General features: G+C 44.8%; 1 protein-coding gene across 1 annotated transcript in view; it reads right to left on the minus strand.

The window, feature by feature from the left end:
• Positions 1–22,566, minus strand: part of LOC147232407 (copine-8-like) — a 77,908-nt gene extending 55,342 nt beyond the window's left edge. The window contains exons 1-2 of the mRNA XM_086149232.1: positions 21,995–22,566; positions 3,586–3,626 (exon numbers count right to left, since the gene is read on the minus strand). Of these exons, the coding sequence (XP_086005358.1) occupies positions 3,586–3,626; positions 21,995–22,458 (505 nt within the window). The 5' untranslated portion in view covers positions 22,459–22,566. The remainder of the gene's footprint in view (positions 1–3,585; positions 3,627–21,994) is intronic.
• Positions 22,567–24,681: the final 2,115 nt, after the last annotated feature.

Here is a 24,681-nt window from a genome sequence, read left to right on the forward strand (position 1 = left end):
AGCGAACATGAATAGCCGGGATGTCACGCACGATTATCCAAAAGCGACATCCGATGAAAAAAGCAACACCTTTTCCGGCACGGGTAACGTGCACTATCATTAATTAAATCATTAAGTCATTGTGAATTCATGCTGAAAGCTAATGAGCTTTTCACTAACCGATGAAACGATATGAGCGATTAAATCGCAGATTCATTAATGGCCGAGGCTCTGAGCGCTCTCATAATGTGCCTGATGGATTCCATTTCATCTTTTACAAGGAAGCTCCCGCGGAGACCGGATTTATTATCATTACCGTTGATTATTGCCGAAAATGTCACAATGTTTACAGGCGCGAACGCGAAGGACAAATGCCCTAATTACCCTTCGACAAGCAAAATTAGTCAAAACTCGTCATTTATTGGCCGGATCTGAGCGGGCGTGCGTTACGTGCACTGAGCGATGGATATCCGGCCTCGTGTTGATCTTTAACACAAGGCGAAAGTGCGCGGGGGGTTCAGGAAAAATATTAGCCTCCGAATAGCATCGCGTCCTCGCAGTTAGCACCTGCGCATTAGCGGTAGCTCCGTTATTTTATTTTATTCATTTTTTTTTTTTTTTTTTTTTTTTGCCGAGGGGCGCCGACTGAAGCCAATCTATATTTGTCTGGGGGTAACAGTTCCAATATAGGTTACAATAACGCTGCACATGAACAAGGCCAAATACAGGAATACTGGATTGTTGTCCGGCTTTATAAGCTAATGTGGATATGGTATGTGAGCCCGCCTGCAGCGCTGTGTGTGTGTGTGTGTGTGTGTGTGTGTGTAGTGTGTGTTTGTTTATGTGCACGCCTCTGCTGAGGCGGTTTAATGCTGTGTGACTGGGGCCAGTGTCTGTCAGCAGAGCAGAGACATGGACGCAGCACAAGTGCCTCCTTGCATAAATGTTGGGGGGTGGGGGTGCTCACCCTGCGCTCCTGCTGCTTAAAGGTCCAACCCACAAATTCAGGATCGTCATCAATTAGCAACTTCACGCATAAAGGTCAATTAATACCGAAATAAAAAAGCCCTGCCGGGTCCCCCGGGGCAGCACCCGAAGGGGAATTGGCACATTGAGGAAGGTGAAGTGCGCGCGCCGCTACGTCACCTGGATGAATCGAGGGTTAAAAAGATTAAAAAAAAATAAAAAAATCAAATGTTCTTCTGCATATCTCGATGTGAGTATTTCCCTCCCTTCATGTTTATTTTTAGAGAGCTTTTATCTGACAAGGCTGTCACAGTCTGTTACAGGAAACAAAGCAGGTACAACCGGAGAAAACAGCAAGGAAACGACCTAACGGGCAGCTAACCCCGCGCCGCCTCGTCTGGATGTCAATGTGAGTGGATGTGCCGTCGATGCACGTGCGCGGCCTGGGTTTTATTCTAAATGCTTTCGATGCCCGGGATATTGGAAAGGGAACTGGGAAAAAGCCCAGAGTCTCTGTCCGATGTTTTTTGTTTTGTATTATTCTGAGGAGTAGCATACAACTCCTGCCCCCCCCCCAAAAAACACTACTCCACACATCGTCTCTGTTTTGCATCAAGCCTGACATTTTCGCTGAGAAATATTTCCAGATATTGTTGTCTGTGGGAGGGCTACATTTAATGTCCCTTACAAGAAAAAAACAAGTTATTTGAAAATAATAAACTGGAAATGATTTCATGGATTTTGGTATCGAAAATAGGGACCACAGAACAACGGAAGGACGGTCAATATTGAGGAAGCTTTGGGGATTCTACCGTTAACATCCGCACGATAATCCAGTATCTGGTAATGATGGTCTGGTCCTTGTTTTTTTTTTAATTGAAAATTTGCCGATCGGATGAAGAATGAGACATTTTAAATGTTTGTTTTTGCCCAAAAAACTAGTACATTCGTCATTTCGGTAAGAATTTCAGAGCGGGCTTTTAAGAGCCACTGCACCAGTTGCCCAATTGAACCCCCGCTGTCAAGGCAGCGTGTGTATGTGTGTGTGTGTGTGTGTGTGTGTGTGTGTGTGTGTGTTTGTGTGTGTGTGTCTGCGCACGTGTGTGTGTTTGTGTGAAGCGCTTTGTGTGTGAGGATGATCTGGTTCCCCTCACTCACGTTGGGAGCGGCGAGCGGTGATGAATACAACCTCTGACATATGCAAATGTCTCCTGATTCACACAGCCGCAGCGTCGCACCCGTGTGTGTGGTATATGTGTGTGTGTGTGTGTGTGTGTGTGTGTGTGTGTGCGTGTGTGTGTCCATCCGTGTTTGCACCAAAAAAAAAAAAAAGCTGCCGGCACGTGGTCTGTGCACGGACATATCAGGCCGTCTGCAGGATTCAATAATGATGTATGCGATGTCTTCTGATATCACAAAGTCATATCTGTTGATATCCGGGTGGATTTATGGCTTAGATATACAAAACTTGTTTTTTTTTGTCCTTAAAAGGACTCAACAGTGGTGCGCTCAGACTGTTTGAGGGTCCGGGGCTTAAAAAAAAATGTCAAAAAAAAAAGGCTGACTTTTGATTTCTTTCTAGATATGGTTAAATTACGCATACCTATTGTTAAATCTGTGAAGTTTTTTATGCCGGAACGCTGAACGGGGATGAAAATGAAGTAACACCGTTGCGTTACAAAAAAACAAAAATGATGCAGCAGCCGATGCATAAGAAAACGTGACGCTGGGCGGTTTATATTGTAATGTATTGCGTTTTCTCCGAATGCAATACGGGACTTTTTGGCGTCACGTTTTGTCCCCCGGATGGACCTCCCTGGAGGGGGACCGGATCGTTCTGAAGTCGAGTCACGTGACATGGTGCCCCCTCGGAAAAACACCAGAGAGGCCAAAATGATCATGTTTAGTTCAGTCAACCCCCCCCCGGGGGGACACTTTGTAAAGTTTACCGCGTTGAAAAGACCCCCGAGAGCCCAAAAATAGCATGTTTAGTCCGGCGGAAAAGCCCCCGAGGGGCAGTCGATTCCCACGACACCCCGGAGGGCAGATCCATCTTTAACCCCCTGCAGCCAAGCTAGCGTTCTTGCGGCTTTTGCTGCATTTTGTATTTGTTGCTTTTTTTTTTTTTTTTTTTTTTACACGATAAATAAAAAAAATACACCGTAAAGGACTGTATTTCAGTTAGTTTATAGTGTGCGGAATTCATGTTTTTGGAAAATATATGGCAAGAAACTGCGCACACTCACACACACACACAGAACTCACTTGCGTGTTTTCAAAATGAAATATTCTGTAAGATAAGATGTTACACGAGTAAAAGTACAAAAGTATTATGTCATTACAACTGCCAAGTAAACAACTTATTCTGGAATTGTAGTATTATTGTATGCAAATCCGCAAGGTGACATTTGAATAGTGTAGTTTATGTTATGGAGTCAATTATAGCCATTTTTCAGTTGTTTAAAACGTGAAGCGGCGCAATTTAATAAGCGGTGTGAAAATATCAGTGTGTTTCAAAAAGTCAATTTAATACAATAAAATACTGAACTGTTTCATTGTTGATCACAATGTGAGCAACTGCGCAGTTATTTTCACACACAGTGTGTGTGGTGTGTGTGTGTGTGTGAGATTTCAACTCACTTGGATCAGACTTGGAGAATGTGTCTCTGTCCAGCAGGTTTCTGCAAAAAAAAGAAAGAAAAAGAAAGAGACACGTTTACATGTGATTTAATTCAACGTAAACTGTACTTATGATCCGGAGATTTATAACTAATAATAATAATAATAATAATAATAATAATAATAATACATTTTAGTGAAGGCATGTTACTTGACATTCACCAAACAAACATAAGCATTACAGCACAATACAGATTTTTAAGAAATAATAAAAATTGAAACAATAAAAGTGACAAAATTTGAAAGTAAAAAAAAAAACACCCAAAAAAACATAATAATTATTATTATTATTATTATGAAACTGAAAAGCGTGTTCACCGCTCACCTAATGCAGATTTGCTTTAAAAAAAAAAAAAAAAAAAAAAAAAAAAAACATTTAGTTCAGCGGCATCAAACCGATTCCTTTTAAAAATTGCCCTCAATTTTCAAATTTCTTTGCACGGGGTTGGATCCAGGAGGAGGAGGAGGAGGAAAAAAAATCGCGCCTTAAAGAGACGAACCCCCGGGGAGCCGGCCGGGTCTCCGGAAGAACGGGGGAGACCCGGAGTGTTACGTCAGCGGCGGAGGGGGTTTTGTTTGTTCCGCCTTGCAGGGCTCTTACGGCGCCCCAGGAGGGCGCAGCCTGGAGGACAACCTGACAGCGCCTCCCGCCCACCCACACTTGCATTAAAAACCTATCAACTTTTTATAGCGCGTCCCAGAAAGGCTAAATAACGGGGTTGCGGCGGGGGAACCCCGAGTCAAAACAACTAGCGGGTGAAGTCGGCACTTCCACCTGTACGTTCACGGCGGTTTTGTGCGTCGGCCTCTCTTGGAATTCCTCAGGGAACTGAAATCCAAAAACCTTGTATATTTCATACGAACGCCGCGTCTCCGACTATGATTTGCCCCTGACGCGTATAAATATTGATGAAGGCGTGACACTTTACACGTCTTTATCCATTTTACTCATGTAACTTTCATCATACGATTCGCTCGGAAATTTGAACGTCTAAAATATGAGTTTCTTTCAGTAAGTTTTTTTTTTTTTGATTTGATTTAATTTTTATTTATTTTTTTTTAATATTCCTGAAGTGACTTTTTATTTTATTTTATTTAAAAAAAAAAAAAAAAAAAAAAAATGTCGCTTCGAGCTCAAGCATAATGCAAGTGTCTCCATCAGACGGCACTCAGCTGATTGACTCCGTCCCGGCGTCCGTGTTTCGAAGGACAATTATCCACCGAGGAGGCCAATCATGTCTTCTTCAACCTCCTGGCGTCTCGGCAAATTTTCTTGACCCGCTGGACGTGAGCGCGCCAGACTTCCCGTCTGGGTCAAAGACCGGCGTGAGTTTTCTACGGGGAGCTGACGCGTGACCGTCGCGTTTGGAAATCAAACGTGCTCCGGAGGGACGGGGTGTCACTTTCTAGGACAGAATCAAACCCACTTACAGCTCCACTCCAAAACTACATTTAAGCAAAAGAAGCAACATTAGCAGATCGATATCAGCTCGCGATGACCACCGCATTGCTTTTTTTAAAAAACTAACCAAAGCCTCAATTCTACACTAAACTTCACCAAAGTCACAAGAGACCGAGCGTTCGACCCATAAACAGTTACACGGTTGCAGACTAAAAACTAAAAATCGGAAAGGGTTGTCAGTATAAGGTGGTAAGCAGAGCGCTTTGAGATCAGTTTTGGTCTTTTGGCAAGTCTTTACGGCGACGTAACGTCCAACAACCAATAGATGAGCTCCGACAAAACCGGAAACAGGAAACCCCCTGGACCAGGTGCGCCCGATACGTCGATCGCGATCTACCGGTCGATGGCGATCTACCGGTCGATGGCGAAGATAGTGTGTGTGTTGATGGCGGGACATTAAAACGTAGACGTCAGCCTGTCATCGTCACTGTGAAATGTGTCACCTGACTGACAGTCGGTCCGTCCAATCTGACCTTTTCTGACACGTAACGGCGCGTTCTAGCAAGCTAGCGAGTTAGCCTCCAATTTAAGTCTTCTAAACTTACGGGTATAAAAATGAGTAGGGGAGCTGGAGCGAGGAAAAAGACTAAAACGTATCAATTCTGTACAGAACGGGAGGTGGACTTTTTTTTTTTTCTATGTCATTTTCATTGTTCATTCGCCTCATCTGCCGGTCTGCCATCGCTTTCCCGAAAAAGGGAAATGCGGAGCGGCATTTTCAGAACATTCATGAAAACTACAGCGCCGAATTCCCTCCGAAAAATGAACCGAGAAGCAGAAAGGTGAAGGAACTAAAATCCCATCTGTCAGGACAGCAGTCATTCAACTATGCTGCCGACTCCATTTAAGTCATTAGAATAAGGTATTGACCAAAAAAGTTCTCTTTATAAGGATTCATGCAAGATCCACAAACATGGATTGTGTTAAGTATAGTCCAGCGGTCGGCAACCCGCGGCTCTTTCGTCTTTACACTTCGGCTCCGAGTGGCTTGGGAAAATAAATTATAAATATTTAATTGAAGTGTATTTCATTTGTGTTAATTCCTTTTTTTTAACTTTTAGTTCTAAGTTGGAAGATTATTGTGATTTTGAAATATTAAATAAAATTAGATTTATTATTTTTCGCCACTCAAAATAACGTCACACTCGCGGAAGCCGGTAAAGTCCCGATTTGCAGATGCTGTGCGCTGAAGTTCAGGAGCAGAAGTCCCATAAACCAGGTACAATAAATATTTATGAAGATATTTTGCAAATATTTATTTCTTTATTGTTTACCGACAGTGATTTTTTTGCCCAATTTTATTTTTAAAATTCAGGTCAAGGCTCCGCTAAACGCTCTGAAAGCCCAAAGCTCAAAATGAGTTCATTACATAAATAAAATTTAATTTTCTCCGTCATTCTTTGTGAATTTCAGAAGCAACACACGACACATTTGTTTATACGAAGTGTAAAAGTAATAAAAAGCAATATATACAGGGGTACCTTTATTTTAAACGTCAAAAAGTAATTGCAGCTTCCAGTGTTTTCTTTTCCGAGGAAACCGGGTCCAAATGGCTCTTTGGGTGTTTCGGGTTGCCGACCCCTGGACTTGTCAGTCGATATATGAATAAATGTATATTCAGCATTTTTAGTGGAGGTAGATCATTTTCACATGGTCATTTGAAAAGTAGCTCACAAGGGGAAAAAGCGCTAGATAAAAAATCTCCATAGCGGTTTTTGTCGGCAGTTTTGGACGAACGGGAACGACGAAGGACGTCCCGATCGGCGCGGAGCGTCCATAAAGAGGATGGCGGCGCTTTGGGCAGAACGGTTTCGTCCTCTCTTGTCCATCTTTATTTTTTTTCTGCACCAACCAAAGCCAAATGCTGCTTTTCCTCCGTTTTGTACATCCGTGCTGAGAGCACGATGGGAAAACGCCGCACGGTGGAAAACAATCGCTGGGAGAATCTAGTCATCTCGTAAACAGTGTTTGTAAAATCTTCCGGCTTCATCTGATTTTAAAACAAGAATTTAAACATGAGCAGGCGTGAGTCGATAGTTTTCAACGCGCTCTGGGGTAAAGTGTCAAATAAAGACATATCTTAAAGAAAGCGTGCCGCAGAAAACCCGTGTGGCTCAATTTTGTCTCTACAGATTCCGCCGAGAGTACCTTTTGCATTAACAGTACCTTTTGCTCGCTCTAAGCGATCTCAGGCAAAACTGTTCTCAGTTCAACTACCTCAGTGGTGGAACAAACTTCCAGAAGCAACAAGACTAGCATCATCTCTCTCAACCTTCAAGAAACAGGTAAAAACGTTTCTCTTTCAGGATTTTTTACTGCGCTGATGCCCCAGATCAGGTTGGCAGCAAGTTAGGCTATGCAGTGTGTGTGTGTGTATGTTTGTGTGCCAAAAAAAAAAAAAAAAAAAAAAAAAAAACCCTCACTAACCCAAGCTTACTGTTCTGTACATTTCCTGTGCATCGCGTATTTGCAAGTGTATTTGCAGTCCCTATGTCCTCTATTGTAAGTCGCTTTGGATAAAAGCGTCTGTCAAATGCAATGTAATGTAATGTAATGTAATGAGACGCCGCCGCTATCGAACCGGCGCGAATTCTCCGTCCGTCGGAAGATTACGGGGTGTGATTTTTTCATCCTCGCAAGAGCGCCGGCTATCGCTCGGGATGCGGCGCAACAGACGGAGGAGAGGGGCGGCCGGGGAGAGGCCCCGGCTATCATGGCTCGCTTCGGGGCGAGCGCTCTGTCGCCCGCCCTGTCCCGCATGACAAGCGGCGAGCGGCGTCCCCGAGCCGTTGATGGCTAGTGATGTATCTAGATCAGGCACTCGTGTTTTGCTGATCCCAGTGTGGCCCAGATGGTAAAACACCACGCTCGGCTGCCTCGCTGTCAGGACACGCCCACCGGCCCTTCCCCGGATCCTGAATAAATGATAATAAGTGATGGAATCGGGCCTGGGTTGTATTGGGTTTTTTTTTTTTTTTTTTTTTTTTTAACCGGCTGGCGTAATAGGATGAGAAATGCGTGTCCGCGCGTGGGAGTGCGAAACGGGCGAGCTCACCTGCCAAATGTCATAAACGTCCGATAAAAAAGAAAAAAAAAAAAATACTGTATCCCGTCGGCTCCCGGAGGAACGTGAGCGGGAAGGAAAGGGAGTACAAGTAAAATGAATCACGCAATTGTGTGTGTGTGTGTGTGTGTGTGTGTATGGAGGAGGAAGTGCACACTCTACATGGGTACGGCAACCTCCTTGTGATTCATGTGCACCCGAGGGCTTCCACCTGGCCCTGATAGAGATGGGCGACTCTTTTAAAAAGCCCTTCCACGGCACGGGGAACGTCTGGCCGGCCCGGGCAGAGTGCCTCCTCGCTCATCAAACATTTACCGAAAGCGTCCCTCCTCGACACCGGAATTACATTTGAAATCCCACCAGTTACATCATACGGCGCCTAAACATGGCAGGCAGCTGGAGCTTTAAATACCTGTATGCGAAGGGGGGAAAAAAAAAAAAGTGGAAATGTAGTGGGGGTGAAGCTACAAAAGCAATTGAGATGAAATTTTCTGAGATGTACTTTGAAAAAAAAAGTGAAATAAAAGGGAAAAAGGACAGGGAACACTGAATGTACTTGTCATCGGAGGCTTGCTAAACCGCGTAAAATGGATTTCTATCACGCGGAACGGCGAGTCGTTTCAGGGAATCATCAGATACCTCCGTTCTTTTCAAACCCAAACACTTCCGTTTCGTCTTTTCTCGTCGCTTTACGAGTCGATCGTAAATTTTTCCATTTTGGAAAACGAGCGCGGCCACGTGCAGAGTTTACGAGACGTTTTTAACATTTAGCGATTTATTAAGTCTGAGTGTCGGTAAGTAGAAGTGATCAACATTTTCATATTAAAGACATATCTATAAACAGGATTTAAAGGTTATTTTTATAAATGTGTTTATTCGCAATTATCCAGTCATCCAGTAAATATATACATTTATGGCAAGGTAAAAAAGTAGGTAGAATTCCTTCTACTTAATTCTAGGCCCAAACCATAATTGATTTAATTTATAGCCATGATTTTTTTTAACCACTTTTTTACTTTTGTGTCATTTAAATCTGTATTTTGTCTGTATAGTCGAGTAAGGCGCTTTGAATAAAATGTATTATTATTATCATTATTGTTCTCATGATGCAAATATCCAAGCTATGGTCATATATTTGCATGATATATATGACCTGCAATATGAATCCATTAACGGTCTTCAATTGGTACTTTATGGGGATTAAGTGAAATATATGGTGTCCAAAGGAGCTGCACTTTACCCGGTAAATCTTTTCAAAGAGGCGCCAATCTATAATTACAGAGGAATCTGGGTTAATGATTTTTCTTTTTTTCTCGCACAGAGAGAGATTAGGGTCCTTTTTAGTGCCTTTTAGCACGGCAACGTTCCTGCAAGACGTACACGAACGCTCTGAAAGACTCAAACCAGGTGAAAGTGTCTCTTTAGACCTCCTCAGCCCCTCAACTTGGATAGATCGCATTTATATTTTCGCAAGGGAGGTCAAAGGAGCGCCATCTGAGCTGATATAAAGGTTTTGGTGATCCAGGATACAAGCCCCGCACTTGTATGCCTCGATATTTTTTCGTCCGACAAAGCCAAAGTAGCGTGTCTCTCTTCTGTTTTTCCATTTTGTTTGACCCCGCCGTGTAAAATCCTGCTCTGAATGATTCAAAACAATGGATGAATCAGTTGAAAATACCTGTGGGTGAGAGATTTATGGGGAGGAAGTCATAGTTTTGTGAATGGACGGCCACGCGGACGCTGATACAAAGACTTTCAGGCTTTTAGCTTGCTGGGATTAAAATTTCAAAACCTCTGCCAACCCTCCGGCTGCCTCCCGGTTATATTTTAGCGATTTCCTACGGCGGCAGAAGTTGTGGAAAATATTTGACTGTATATTAAACTTAAAATGAAATTAGCGCGAGTGCATTTATAGCCCGGCGAGGCCTCGGCGGGGTCGGAACCATTAGCCTCGCTCGTGTTAGCGCCGGCCTCTGCTGCTCGGCGGCTCCACGGGAGAACGAGCCGGGAGAAAAATCGTCTCGAACGGAACAAAAAAAAAAAAAAAAAAAAAAAACTCCCCGGTGTTAAACTCGGGAGGGCCGGCCAGACACTCCGGCGTTCACGGCCCAGTGAAAAGATTGACATTTAGCCCCGGTTAGCCTAGCGCCTGTCTGCGGCGCTAATGAAGAGGCTCTATCTGCAAGCCGAGGAGCCGAAACCAACAGCGGCAGGCGGGGGGAGGTCAAGGGGGGGCTAATCCTGCTTGGAGGACGGCGTCGGATCAATGAGGAGAGCTGAACTGTTCCAATCAATCCACATCCGAAGCGCGCTCCGCAAACCCCCGCTGGATTCCCCCCAGGGGTTCTGCGCGGCGGATAAAATGTAAGCGCGTCCGATAATGAACTGAAGGAATTCCACCTTCCCAGGGTCGGATTCACGACATCAGCGAAAACAGTGGAATGAGATGCAACGGGGAAACAAACACAACAGGAGCGCCGCGTCAACATCTTTCGTGCCTCTTCATATTAATGCAAATCTTATATTTTTGGCCTTTTTCTGCAGGTTTACGGTAGATTGCTAGTTTTTCCAGCGGACCCCAAATTCCCGCACGACGACGACGGGCTGAATTTGGAGGTTCACGCGTGCGCCCACCTAATGCTGGGCTTACACCCGATGATCTTCAAGGCGGCAGACTAAAAACTGGAAAACGGCAGGATATTTTTGGAGTTTGACTGGAGTGGCAGCGCCATCCCATCGTCTCCATCGTCAAGTATAAGGAGTCATCCGATCAGTCATTTCCTGGTCTATCACAGGTGTTTCATATCGTTGAAAGCCATTGCTAATACCTGGTGAAAACATTGCACGGTAGGAAAAAAGTAGCTGAGAGAATCTAGTTGTATTCTTGTAAATAGCGACCCTGGAAAAAGTCACAGTCTTTTTACAATTTGAGCGAAACTAAAAACTCTAAATGCTGATCTCGTTTTCCACAGGACTTTTCCCAAATGATTTGTAACCTATTTCTAGCTTAAACCTTCACACACGGACATGTAAAATATCACTATTGCTCAAACGGAGAAGACAAATATGAAAGCTGTAAAGCTGCGAACGTTATGATCCCGTTGGTGTTTGTGTTTTGTGTCCCTTTTTAAAGAAAGAGCCAATAAAGATCTGCGCTTTCTGCGTGTTATGATATATATGAACCCATTCATCAGATTATTAGAGCAGTGTTGTTTACGACCGTACGGTTCGGGCGGCGACATACGAGCCGAGCACTTAATCCGTCAATAGAGTTTAGATTGTCGCAAAATCGTTTATTGCCCATTGGGATTAATGACCGTACCGAGAGCGTACGTTATCCAGATCGACCCTCATTTAAAGTACATTCAGGAAAGTACTGAACAAACGATTTCGCTCTTGAGCCGTTAATGTCGCCGTCTTCCTCAGTAATAACAAACCTCTCGCGTCCGCATGTGAAGACTTGTACGAGTTCTACGTGAGACGCGTTAAGACGTCCGAGGCGTGGATGTTTTCCGGCCCGGGGCTCCGATGAAATGTAGAAAGACGTCAAACGCTTATCGACGGGATGTCCTCGAATCTGTCACAGCGATGACGGAGGTGGTGTAAAAACGTCTTGATACGAGAGATTAAAAGCTGGTGGAGGCCGAGGGAGGGTTGTTGAGGTGATGCGGGACGACTCTCGGGCAACCAGGTGTGGCTACTGTGTCCGGCCGGCGTTTAAATTAGATTAAAAAACTCATTAATGCATCCGTTCGGCGTGGACCCGGACCCTCCGCGGCTGCCCGACCTGCGTAGCGCTTCGTGCTACGGAGCGGCTAAACAGTGGAGCGTTTGTTGAAAAGACGAAAATGCGAGGGTTGTTTTTGCGCCGGCGGCGCGATGAGACGTTTTCGGCCGGCGGGGGAATTCGACCTGCGTGTCGACTGATTGACCGACCCTTTTTTGGGGAACGAGAAGGCGGCACATTCCTCCGGTCAGCCATTAAATCAAACAAGAAGGCTTACAACCAGAAGAGACGGGGAGAAAAAAACATAACGTGCGAACAGGGAGAGTATTTGTAATAAGGGTCAACAAATAAATTAAATGTCAGTGGAGTAAAAGAACTGAAACTTGAGTTCCTTTGAGTTCTTCGCTTGCAGTCGGGAAGAACAAATCGGCCAACAAATGGAGTTTTTGATCGCATTTTGAGACGACTAGCAAACACGCTTCGGTTCACAAACAGAAATAAACAAAGTTGCAGACTTTCCGCGTCATAGCGTGCCGCTACGCCACGTTGTTTACATCGTTTATCGTCGTCGCTCTCCTGTTCTAGCGCTTTTTTTGCCCTTTATTTTCTAATTAGTAATCTAGTCATCGCTATGGCTCCCACAAAGGTTTCAAAGTGCTAGCGGAGTTAAAAAGTAAAGAATGACAGTCGGTCTGACGAAGGAAATAATTGCAAAAGGTGAGAGCGGTGTTCAGTCAAGCATCTATACAATCCCAAAGAACAAAGATGCGCTGAAAATGAGTGATGTGGCGACGATGTAAACCAAGCAAAGGTCTCAAGCCTTAGAAGAAGAAGAAAGTTATTGTTAGTTTATGCGAATGACAGACAGCTAGCTGGAGATAGCATTCGCAAGGCTCTCATGTGAGAGAAGGCTTTACTGGTTGGGATTCATTGATTTTGCACAAACGCAGAGTACAAGTGTTGGCAAGAGGAGAAAGAACACCAGATAAACAGCACTAATTAAGGTTATCTTGAATTCCTCTCTCACAAATAAACCCAACAAAAAGGTTCAACAGAGTGCAGTATGTAGAACAGATTCATAGGATTTACATTGATCTCAATAGGAAACATTGATTTGGTTCATAAGCAGAGGTTCTACTGTTTGTTAAAATGAAGCTCTGCATTTTTTTTAGAGCAGAGGTCGGCAACCCGCAACACCCAAAGAGCCATTTGGACCCGGTTTCCTCGGAAAAGAAAACACTGGGAGCCGCAATTACTTTTTGACGTCTAAAATAAAGGTACCCCTGTATATATTGCTTGCTATTACCACAAAGTATTACGGAGAAAATCAAATTTTATTTATGTAATGAACTCATTTTGAGCTTTGGGCTTTCAGAGCGTGCAGCGGAGCCTTGACCTGAATTTTAAAAATAAATCGGGGAAAAAAAATCACTGTCAGTAAACAATAAAAAAATAAATATTTGAAAAATATATTGATAAATATTTATTTTACCTGGTTTATGGGACTTCTGCCGGCGGATATACCGGCTTCCGCGAGTGTGACGTTATTTTGAGCGGCGAAAAAAAATACATCTAATTTTATTGAATATTTCAAGATCACAATAATCTTCCAACTTAGAACAAAAAGTAAAAAAAAAAAAAAGGAATGAACACAAATGAAATACACTTCAATTAGATATTCATAATTTATTTTTCCCAAGCCGCTCGGAGCCGCGGAGTAAAGACGAAAAAGCCGCGGGTTGCCGACCCCTGGTTTAGACCATTCAAACTACTCGGGCCGATTCGAGGTTGACCCCCAATCACTATCGAACACGAAGGGGTGCAGCAGAGGTGCTCCAGTGGCCCCGTGATGTGTGTATAAACATAAAATCTAGGTGCGAATGCACAGGTTCAGTCACCCCACGTCGACATGGGTTGTCGGAACTCGACTTCTGAGCGTCTTGATTTGTCCGTCAGCCGACTTGCAAACTTCACAGAGCTACGCATTCGACTTCTGCTTTTCCCCGCAGTGTCCAGAAGAACAATTTGATTTATTTTCAGGGGGGGGGGGAAATGGTGCAGCAGAACACAATAACACATTTATAAGAGAGGGAGAGAGAAAGGAAAACAATAAATGCAAAGTGGAGCTGGCTGTTCCCCCGGAGGAACAACGGCGGCGGTTTGATGCTTTGAAACAATAAAGCGGGGAAAAAAAATGGCTGAAAAGTCAGCGGGTCAAATGACGATGTGGAACGTACGCGAAGGGACGGGATTTTTGGAGCTACCGGCTGATAGAAATCGCCCCCGAAATACGTTCGTCGATTGACAAGCGACGAAACACGACGTGCCCGTGCGTCGCTATGGCGATGTCGTCAAAACGCCTTCACGACGAAATGATTTCCCGTATGTCTGTTTCATGACGTAACTCGATTAATCGCCGGGAGTTTGCTAGATTCCGTTCAAAAGTGTTAAAATACACCTTTCCAGTAGTTAGTTAATTGTTGCAAATGCAAAAAAAAAAATCTCAACTGAAATTGTGTCTTCTGCACACGAGCGCAGCAGCGATCGGACTTTTTAATCCAGACAAGCTGTGCGACTCCTTATCGGAATTAACACATTTTGTGAAACCAGATTTCGTGGGTTAGTATTGCACAGTCCACTGAGAGCTGGCGGAATACAGTTAAAAAGCTTAAAAAATGGTCTTGCAATATGTACTAACTGTATATACAGTATACCCTTGTTTTTCGCGGGGGTTACGTTCCGAAAAGAACCCGTGATAGGCAAAATCCGTGCAGTAGAAACCTTTATTTTATTTTTTTTACAATTATTATACAATTAAATACTCTATTATACATCGAAAAGAAAGAACAAACCATTTTACAGGCTCAATCCTTTGTTTCACAAATAAAAGTACTGTACTTTAGAAATGTTTTTTTCAACCAATAACTTCTGTACTGTACTGTCAAATAATAATTTTAATCATCGATGTGAACAGAAGGCTTCAAATTGTGGAGATTAGCTCCGCCCACCGCCACCTTATTGCTGCTGCCAAACTTATTGCCGCTGTCGTCCTTATGTTTTTTTCTTCCTTCTTTATGGAACGAACGGAAGAATCATTAATTCCATAATGCCGACCTGCAGCCGCATAGCTTTTAGCTTCCCTTAGCATGTCCAGAAGTTTAACTTTATCTGCGATAGATAGCATCTTCCGCTGCCTTTTGGGCCCTTTTGTCGGTCCAGAGCGTTTTGTCAACATTATGGGTTTTAGAGAACCGCAAGAGAATTTGCACGTACGTAATGTAAATTCGAAAATTATGTACGTGTACATATTAAACTGCAACGTTATTGACGCACAGGTAGAGAAGAAGCAGAGTGACTTTTCAGCCAATCAGAATGCGGAACACAATGCAACACGCAAATCCGTGAAGTAGCGAAAGCGTGAAAAGTAAACCGCGTTATAGCAAGGGATCACTGTATACTGTATATATACACATATACACAGTATACATGCCAACTTAGTATGTGCAAAAATCCTGCGACACCAATGCACAATATCCTACGAGCAAAAATACTAACATCCTGATATGCAACGTATGTCGATTCACTGTGTCGGAAATGTTTATCTTTTCATTTTTCGATTCATTTGAACAACGTGTGCAAGACATACTTGAGACGCGCCTTAATTTCATCGTGTTTTACGTGACAGTTGCAATAAAGCCTTTGTTTCTTTTCCGTGGAGAATCGATCGGCTCTACCGTTTCCTCAGCGACGGCTTTTATTGGTAAAATGTCCGATTATCTGGTATCAATACCAGATTAATGAACACACGTCGGCCTGTGTTTACGTGAAACGCCGGCTCCGAACCCGCTATTTCTCACGGAAAGCCTAGAAACCGCCGTCGGCGAGGCGCTCCGTCTCTTTCTCCGCCGTCTTGCTGGAAAGAGTCATCGCCTGTGACACATCGACCGGCGTCTCAGCGGGTCGGCGCCCCGCCTTCAATGCCACGCGTCAATTCTTTGACGGGATACACTTTGTACCTTTTGTGGCCAAAGGTCGCGGCTATCTCTCTGCGGAGAACCCCGGGGGTCCGGAGGGGAGGGGGGGGGGGGGGGGGGGGATCGGGGCGTCACATGGAGGAAAAACTCCATCTGCGACATGGAGGCGTCGCGGTTTCGGGTTCTCGACAGTCGGACGAAGCAGACTGTGGGATTTTCTTCTCGCTCGCGCAACATATTGAACCGGAGTTAATCAATCTGTCGGCTCTTCTGCTTGAATATACATGCGGCGAGTTTGAGGGTTTATCGAGCGGAGTCGGGGCCCCTCGCCGAAGGACGGGCTCCATCTAGACTGAACGCTTCGGTAGCTCTGTCGACAGGCAGACTCAGCGAGGTGGGAATATCACACCGCCCACCGGCTCTGGGCTGGCCAATTTTTTTATTTTTTTATTTTTTTTTTTTTTTTGCGAGGGACCCGAGGGAGTCGCGCCGTTGGGTTTTTTTTTTTTTGTTTTTTTTTTTTGAGTGGATATTACAAATGGATGTTTACGGTTCTGCCAATCATCGGGGCCGAAACTGCGCCGGCAAACGGATAAAAACAACTTAATCAAACCCGCACGGTAACGAGTCAAGGAAAGACGGTCCGAGGCGATGAACAGGGAATTTCTGTCCAAAATGTTTTCGTCTTAAGATAACATTTCAAAAAATACTAAAAATTAAGAATAAATGTTCTTTGGATTTCTGACCTATATGTACATATTTTCCTTAAGAATTCAAAAAAAAAAAAGGAAATTGCTTCTGATAGAAAAGAAAAAAAGAAAAGCCTGGACAAGACATACATATTTTGTACGTAAGACCTTAAAACACTTTATAGCCTGGACTTGACACTTTATAGTTGTATTTGTATTTCTTATTCTCCCCCCTTCAATTTTTACTGTTTATACAATTTCCTACTAACATTTATTATTGTTAAGTTTTACTTGAAAATCTGGCACTACAATTTCCTTCGGGATAAATAAAGTTGTTCTTATTCTTATTCTCATGTTAGGCTAAAATATAATAAATACATGCATATATGCATACATACATACACATATATACATGCAAGTATACAAACGTACATACATAGACGTGCATTAAGGTACATACATGCACAGACGTTTACAACTTATACATTTAGCTTAGAAAAAGCTTATTGCGAAAAATCCAGAAGGACTACGGGAAGAACCTCAACACCCAACTCAAGTTTGTCACTTAATAACACACATCGGTGAGTCTCAGGCTCGGCTGCACCCTCTTCCGTTCACGGGGTCGCAGTTTAATTTAGCTTTTGCGATTTTTTTTTTTAATGTTTTATGTTGTTTTTTTTCCTTCAGTTCCAACCCCTCAACAAAAAAACGGTTCGGTTTCGGAGCTGATAAAACGTGGGCGCGAGTGACTTGAAAGCTTCCGCTCGAAAAATCCGCAGCCTCCCTCGACATCTCGCAGCCGGTACGTGCAGATTAACTTGAACGGTTACTTGATATTTTGCCGAGGAACTGGTTTCGCCGCGAGCCGGAGGGGGAAGAGAAGGAGCTCCCGAACGCTCTAAACATCCCGGATCCTTCATCTCGCCAATTTCATGGCTGGATTCTAATGGCGTCTCCTGTTCCAGACATGACGCCACTGATCCCCCCCCCCCCTCCTCCGATCCCACCCCCGATTCCCCCTGAAGCCACAGAGGATGTTAAATAACACGTCCGCGGGCTCTCGGATCAATGCTTTTTTTTTTTTTCCAAATGTGGAAAAAAACGCCTTTTTAAAGACTCGCGCAAATGAGAGAATTCGGGGATTTGACCTAAAAAGTATGATCTCATTTGGAGCTATTTAATATCCAGTGCAAACCCAGTGTTTGTGCGCATGTGTGTGTGAGGAGGATGGTATTTGTGCAGCTCACACACAGTATCGGGGACAGTATGACTTATTTAAGACCGTCGAGTTTCCTCGACTGTTGGGTTTTTTTTGGATGAGCGTCAAAACCGACAGGCCTTTGATCGCCGTTGTTAAGACGGGAGCGTGAAAACAGTTATTGATATTCGGTAGTAAACCGAGATATTGACAAATCAGCCGCCATTTAAATATCACCACACGAGACCTCATTTTTCAAACATGACACCGATAAGCGTCGGTGACAATAACGAGCTTTGGAAATCCATTACGTATAAAAGACGTCTATGTATTCACTTCCAATTGCTCCGCCGGGACGACGTTAGCGTTTTACTTAAACACAACCCAGCGTTAAATTCGTCAATCGTCGCTACCCGCGTTAAAACAATCGACTCTTTACTCCCAGTCGACGTTCAACCAAATATCAACATTGACTAACGGTTAAGACAAAGAGATTTGACTGAAACGCCACGGATGCTCTCATAAACCGTATTTTCTGGACTATAGAGCGCACCTGTAAATAAGCCGCTCTATTTTAAAAAAAAAAAAGTAAAAACAAACATATACAAGCCGCACCAGGCTATAAGCCGCAGATATCTATGTTGAAAAGAAATGTCCTCCAGGACATTTTCAAGTTCAGGATACCTGCTTTTATGACCTCTGAAAGCTTTTTTTCGACTTCTGGCATCACGTGAGCTCTTCCCGCTGCCGCCTCCGACGTCTTACCAGAGATTCATTGACGCTAAGCTTGCATTTCCTTCGTGGATAGCGAGCTCCATGGCCTTCAACTTAAAACTTGCATCTACGAGCTTCTTCTCGTGGTTTCCATGATGAAGGGGCGAGGATTTGAAAATAAGTACCAGTTAGTAATTCGTCGTGCGTGTTCTATCTGCTTTTTATCTGCTCTTTCTGCTATTCTTCTCTGCATCGATTTATACGTCTTATCTTATTTTGGATTCTACTTCCGCCCCCTAGCGGTGGAAGAAAAATCCACAGAATAGCCGCACTTTTGTACACGCCGCATGGTTTAAAACCTAGGAAAAAAGTAGCGGCTTATCGCCCAGAAAATACGGTATATATATTTATATATAAACGTTAAGTTGCAGAAACACCTGATCACATGTTAATATATAAAATATTGATTCGTGAAGTTTTCTATCCACTTTTAAAAAAAATACAAGCCAGTCGACTCAAACCGTCGAACGAATCTCATCGGCGCAAAGCGCGTATTATCATCTCATTAAAAACCTCGTTATATTTGTTTTTTAATTTTTTTTTTTTTTTTCGCCCATCGAAGGTGATGGTACCGAGCCAAAAGGTCCGCTCGGGTCGTTTTCCTCCGGGCCGCTGATGGACCCGAACAGATTCGAGGCGACGCTTAATGGCGTTGAAATGACCCGGACCTCCCCGAACGAAGGCTCGCGAGCAACACTAATGTGTGGTAATGACGGTCAGCTGGGAAGCCGCGCGTCTGGTTTGCATGCGAACGACGTCCGGACGGAAAAAAAAAAAAAAAACGGCGAAATCTTAAAGAGCTTTGGCTTTCATGATGCCATCATTTCAACAACAATTACTTCGCCGAGATGGCGTCCTCCTCATTTTTGGAAGACGCGTTTTCACAATGCCCGGTCTTGAAATCATTATCGGGGGCGATTTCTCCCGTCGGACCATTACCGAGCTTTTAACGGACATAAAACAGCGACGGCGGCCTGGTTTCCGGCAGCGGCACAGACATAAAGCTCTCCTGAGTCTTTGTTCTTCATTTCATTAAGTCCAAATCAGATTTGCAAGGCTTGCATCTCCATAAAATTGTATTTATATAAAAGCATAATGGCTTTCCTGCAGAGGCGGTGGACGGCGACGGCGGGCGACGTCCCTAAGTTTGCTGACATTCTGCGCGCACAAATAAACAAACGCATGGAACAGGAGAGCCGTAGTTGCCTTTTTTTTTTTTTTTTCTCTTCGCAGAGGTCCCGATGACAGACGATGAGATGTCAGCATTTTGTTCCTCGAAGATCCGCGCGCTTTTTTTATTTCCTCCAGATTTTCGTTCTTAGACGTTCACGTTCGGTCGAACGGAGGCGGTGACGTTATTGTCGTTTCATCTGATATCGAACGCGACGCGATTCGTGGTAAAGACTGAATATTCAGTTAAACCCGACTTTCTGACGCTCTCAAATATCAAATTGAAATATTTAAACATTAAAAACTCGCCCTGCCACCGTTAGATTTTCATCTTTCCGACGTCTGATCGTCATTCTCGAACGGCAACGATGCCCGGAGCGGCTCAGCCGTTACGGATCGTTCCGCAAGATATTCCACGAAATCGGATCGGGCACGACGATATCGATAGACGATCAATAAGATCAATAAGCCAACTTATCCGGATCTGATTTCTTCCCCCCCGCATACAGGAATTAATGATCACTCTGGTGCTTGTCGTCGTTTCAGGCCAAAAATCCTAATCCTTCGAGGAAGTGCCTCGGATTGAGCGACGTCGCTGCTCTACTAGAATACTTTTCTAATTTTAAGATAAAAAAACATTTTTTTGGGAGGAGTGGAACAGGCCTCACAGTGAATATAAGGCATTTTGTCAAGCAATTTAAAAAAAAAAAAACAATACTAAACAAATTAGACCATGTTAGCGTACGGCTTACTGCTAGCTAACCGTGATAATCACTTCACTGCGGCGGCTCTCGGATGGACGGACGTTTTTTTTTCAGGAACGCGTTTCACGGGCTGAGGCCGTCACTCCAGTGCCGTAAATTAATTTCCTGCTCCAGTTTGTAGCCCAGACATCAGTAAGGCGGTAACAATTACTTTGGTTGTCACTTAGTTGATGAATCCATCATTCGCTCTATTGATGTTTTCGGATTTCGCCTTGGAGGGACGCTTCCGACACGGAGTACGGACGCTCTCCTCCCGTTTGGGTTTTATTTCCACCTCCTATCTTTTTTCGAGGCGAATCGCCGGCCGAGGAGACATCTGATCTGAGGATGCCTCTCTGCTGTCAAACACAGCGCCGGCGCGGGATGGGATTTCCCTCGGGGCGCATCGAGCGCTAACGAAAACAAAACGGCGGCGGCGGCTGTTGGAGCCGGGATGTGAAATCTGGTGGGAAAAAGGATCTGGAACCGGCTGGACGGTACATCTGAACCACGGAGGTCGATCCTGGAAAGAGACTTCGAGGCGACCCCCCCCCCGCCGTCTCTGAAATTCAGCGCCTCTCGGTGAAATCTATGAGAATTCAATTACCGTGACCGAAACTGTGTGAAGATAAAAATCAACTGAGGGCTTTTTTTAGATTAATGATTCATCTAATGACTATTTACGCCGCTGCCCGATGGCGGTCGGTCAGTGAGACGCTGAAAGCAGAATATTCATATATTCATCTCACGCTTGTCGCGAGCCAAACATAGCGGAAAATATTCTCATTTACACGAGCTGGGACTTCCGACGGTTCGCTTGTTTTCGGGAAACGACCGAAACCGAAAAATCGACGCGTCCCGATGCCAGTGGGATCGGACCGAACGGACTTGAGGTGTTTGAACGAGGAAAGCGCGCTGACAAAAAAATGAAGAACTAAAAAGCGCGTGATTAGAATCGAAGCCGGATGAAAACGATGACGGACGGACGCGGCGAAGGCTAACTTTCTGAATGGACGGACGGAGAGAAGAGCGATCTGGACGGACGAGGTGAGTCCCCACCAGCCAGATGCAGCTTCCAGCAGTTAGTCCCCTCCCACCAACACCTCCTTCACTTTCTTTTTTTTTTTTTTTTTTTCCCAGAGCATCCCTCTGCCATCAGGGCTGCAGCCACACAGTATGAAACTGCCTCCAACGTCACAGTTGCTGCTTGTGAACACACACACACACACACACACACACAGGGAATCCGTACCAAGATACATGAAATCATAATCCAAACGGGTGCAAGTTAGCAGAGGGTCTCCTGATGTGACACACACACACACACACACACATTCAGCAAGGGTTTCCTCCTGTGATTCAACCCCCCTCACAGCACGAAAAAAAAAATCAGTTGTGTGTGCGCTTTTCACTAAATAGCTCTATTTTTTCACGCGGAATCACTTTTTTTTTTGTGGCGAGTTTTAACTCTGCACAGGCGCGTCGACGCGACCGTGCAAACGCGTGGAAAATCCACGGCGGCGGAGGGGTTTATTTTCTATTTCTTAATGTTATTTTGGTTGTACTCACCGACAGGAAACCGTGAGCTCAACTTTGGTGGCAGGTATCGCCGCGGTGAAAGGGTCCGCGTCCCCGATGCACGCCATATTCATGGAGCCGCCGCCGAAGCCGCCGTGGTCGATCACACGCCGCTCCGCATCCGGCGCGTTGACGGCCGCATCGGAGGGAACCGTCGGGTGCAAAAAAAAAAACAACAAACAAACAAACAAACAAAAAAAACAATTAAACAAAAAAAAAAAACAAAGAAATAAAATAAAATGCAAAAAAAGAAAGAAAAGAGGGAGGGATGAGTGGAGGAGCGAGGGTTTCGGCGTTGTGGAAGCCTGCGGAGGAGGGCACTCGCTGCGCGCCGCCGTCGCGTCTCTGTGCGCTTCGGTGCTCCGGAGGAGAGACGGGTATGGGAGCGTGGAGGCGCGCGCGCGCACGCGCACACGCGTGCATTGACAAACACACACACACACACACACACACATGCATGCAGTTGGACAAACGTTCGTTTCTGGAAGGGTTTAATATGAATCAGGGTTTCAAGTTGAGATTGCATTCGGGACTTGGACCAACTGGGTGCGAAGAAGCGCCGCCGGCGCTTTGATTTGAGACGATAAATGCTTTAAAAGGCGCGAGGGCGACTTGTTTTGAGGTGAAACGACCCTCACCCGGGGTCGCGGCAAATGTCAAATGATCCCGTCTTTACTCGGACGAGCCGAAAAGACCAAGGCAAACGCTCGGGTAGCTCGGATCGGATGCTAAAAGGGCTTCCGAGCTCGGACACCCCGCTGTTCTCGCTGTAAAAAACTCGCCACTGTTCCGTATCTGACACGGGCCGAATAAAAAACAGAAAAGCATCTTTGCAAAACAGGCGCCAAACAAAAAGGACACGTAAGTATGTCTTGCAAGATTCTGCAACTCCTATCTGGCTTTAGTTGTATGGCTGCGCTAAACAAAGCACGTTAGCTTAGCGTCATTCTCCTGCCAACGCTAATAACAACACTTCCGGAGATATAAAAGATGCTAATCTTTGAGGCGTGACGCTGCTCTCTGCAGCTTCATTGGTCCAAAATAAATGAATGAATCGGGAAATTAGACGTTTTGTTTTACCCGGCGAGCAGGAGAGTCCGAGCGCCGGCTAACAAACAGAAGGACGACAAAGACGAGGGAAACGTAAGCGAAGTTTCAAGTGTTTTTACGGTGAAGTCGACGCGCCTCTTACGGGATGGTCTTGGAAAAACAATTGGCTTTGCACAGAATGTTTGGAAAATCCACTTCTGGCTAATCCAACCCCGGTTTACTGGCGTCGCGTTCATCCGTGGAAGAGTACCAAACAGCACGGTAGCAGCGGCTATCGACTGGTTTGCGGACAGGTGTGTGTTCTGACTGGCCGAGCTGTGTGAGATGAACTTCTGCCAGCGTGCTGGTCAAACATCCGTCCTCTGATCGAACGTTTCGGATTATCCGGCTCCGGTTTTTGCGGGTTTTTGATTTCGTTCCAAATCTCGTCTTATCAACGATTTCGAGACGAGCTTTCGAGAGGTCCTCTAAGCTAAGCTACGGATGAAGCTATCCTGCGTGTCCTGTGTGTTTTTCGGAAGTCGCCCTTCGGTTTTTGGCGTGGGTGTTATTTTGAAGGCCACGCCAGGACGGGGACCGAGCCACCGGTGGTTTTAAAAGCTGAAATTCGACAATGAGAAAGTCATTTTGGGAGTAACTCACCGAACAGTAGCTGCGGGCGCTTGGAAAGAGTGTCGATCAATAATCACAGCTGGTACTTCTGGCCGAGAGCTGTGCGCCGTGCAATTTGAACTCCCTATTTCTAAAACTTTATTCGGCTCCTTTCTTCGAGGGAAAATGTCGAAAATCGACCAATTTTGTTAATTTATTCAGATCCGAGGGGGTCAGCGGATGCTTTGTCGGGTCATAATTTCATTCTTTCTCTGTGGTAATTTGACAATGATTTTTTTTTTTTTTTGGAGGAGGGAACAGCTTTTACGCCAGCGCGTCCACTTTTAAATCTTAATAAGGATAAATAGGCTGACTTTCTTTCCCTCCATGGAAAAATTGCTCCCTGAAGCTTCCATGTGTGGGAGAAAAATGCAATTACAAGCGCTTGCAGAGTAACTAAAAAGTAATAAAAGTCGCTGCTTAACTTGGAGGGCTGTGAGTCAAGGAGAAATTGTGATTCGACGTGGGCCGCGCTTTTATCAAACGTAATCTGTGCCGATGTGAAACGAGGCCGAAAACACCCGCGGCGCTCGATTATAAAACTCGTGATTATGCGGCGATTTGGCGGCGTCAGGCAAACAGGTGAGCCGCCTCACCTGAGGACGTAGCTGTGCTATGACAAGCTAACATCGAGGAAATCAAAAACGTCGGTGTCACTCACTCGCCTTGCAGAAAAAACAGAGGATTTTTTGGTTTCTCTGAGCCATTTCGCTTTTTCCTCTCACTTTTTTCGGCGTTTCTGACTGCGTGTCCGGAGTCTCCCCGACCCTGCGCTAGACGGGATCTTCTCTTCTGGACGCTCCAGCTCGGTGTTTTGAAATTGAATAAATAAAGATGCGGTAAAAAGTTGAAGGTTGCAAAAGATTGATTAAACTCAAACAGCTCCTTTCTCAGCTTTTTGCTTGAAAACTGTTTTTCATTCGGCGCATTGACCAACTGCTTTCAAGCGCCAATCAATGAGACCAGAAATGCATTTT

Source organism: Fistularia commersonii, chromosome 7, assembly GCF_037954325.1.
Source record: "Fistularia commersonii isolate RoL2024-O1a breed Wild chromosome 7, RoL_Fcom_v1.0, whole genome shotgun sequence".
Classification (NCBI taxonomy): Eukaryota; Metazoa; Chordata; class Actinopteri; order Syngnathiformes; family Fistulariidae; genus Fistularia; species Fistularia commersonii.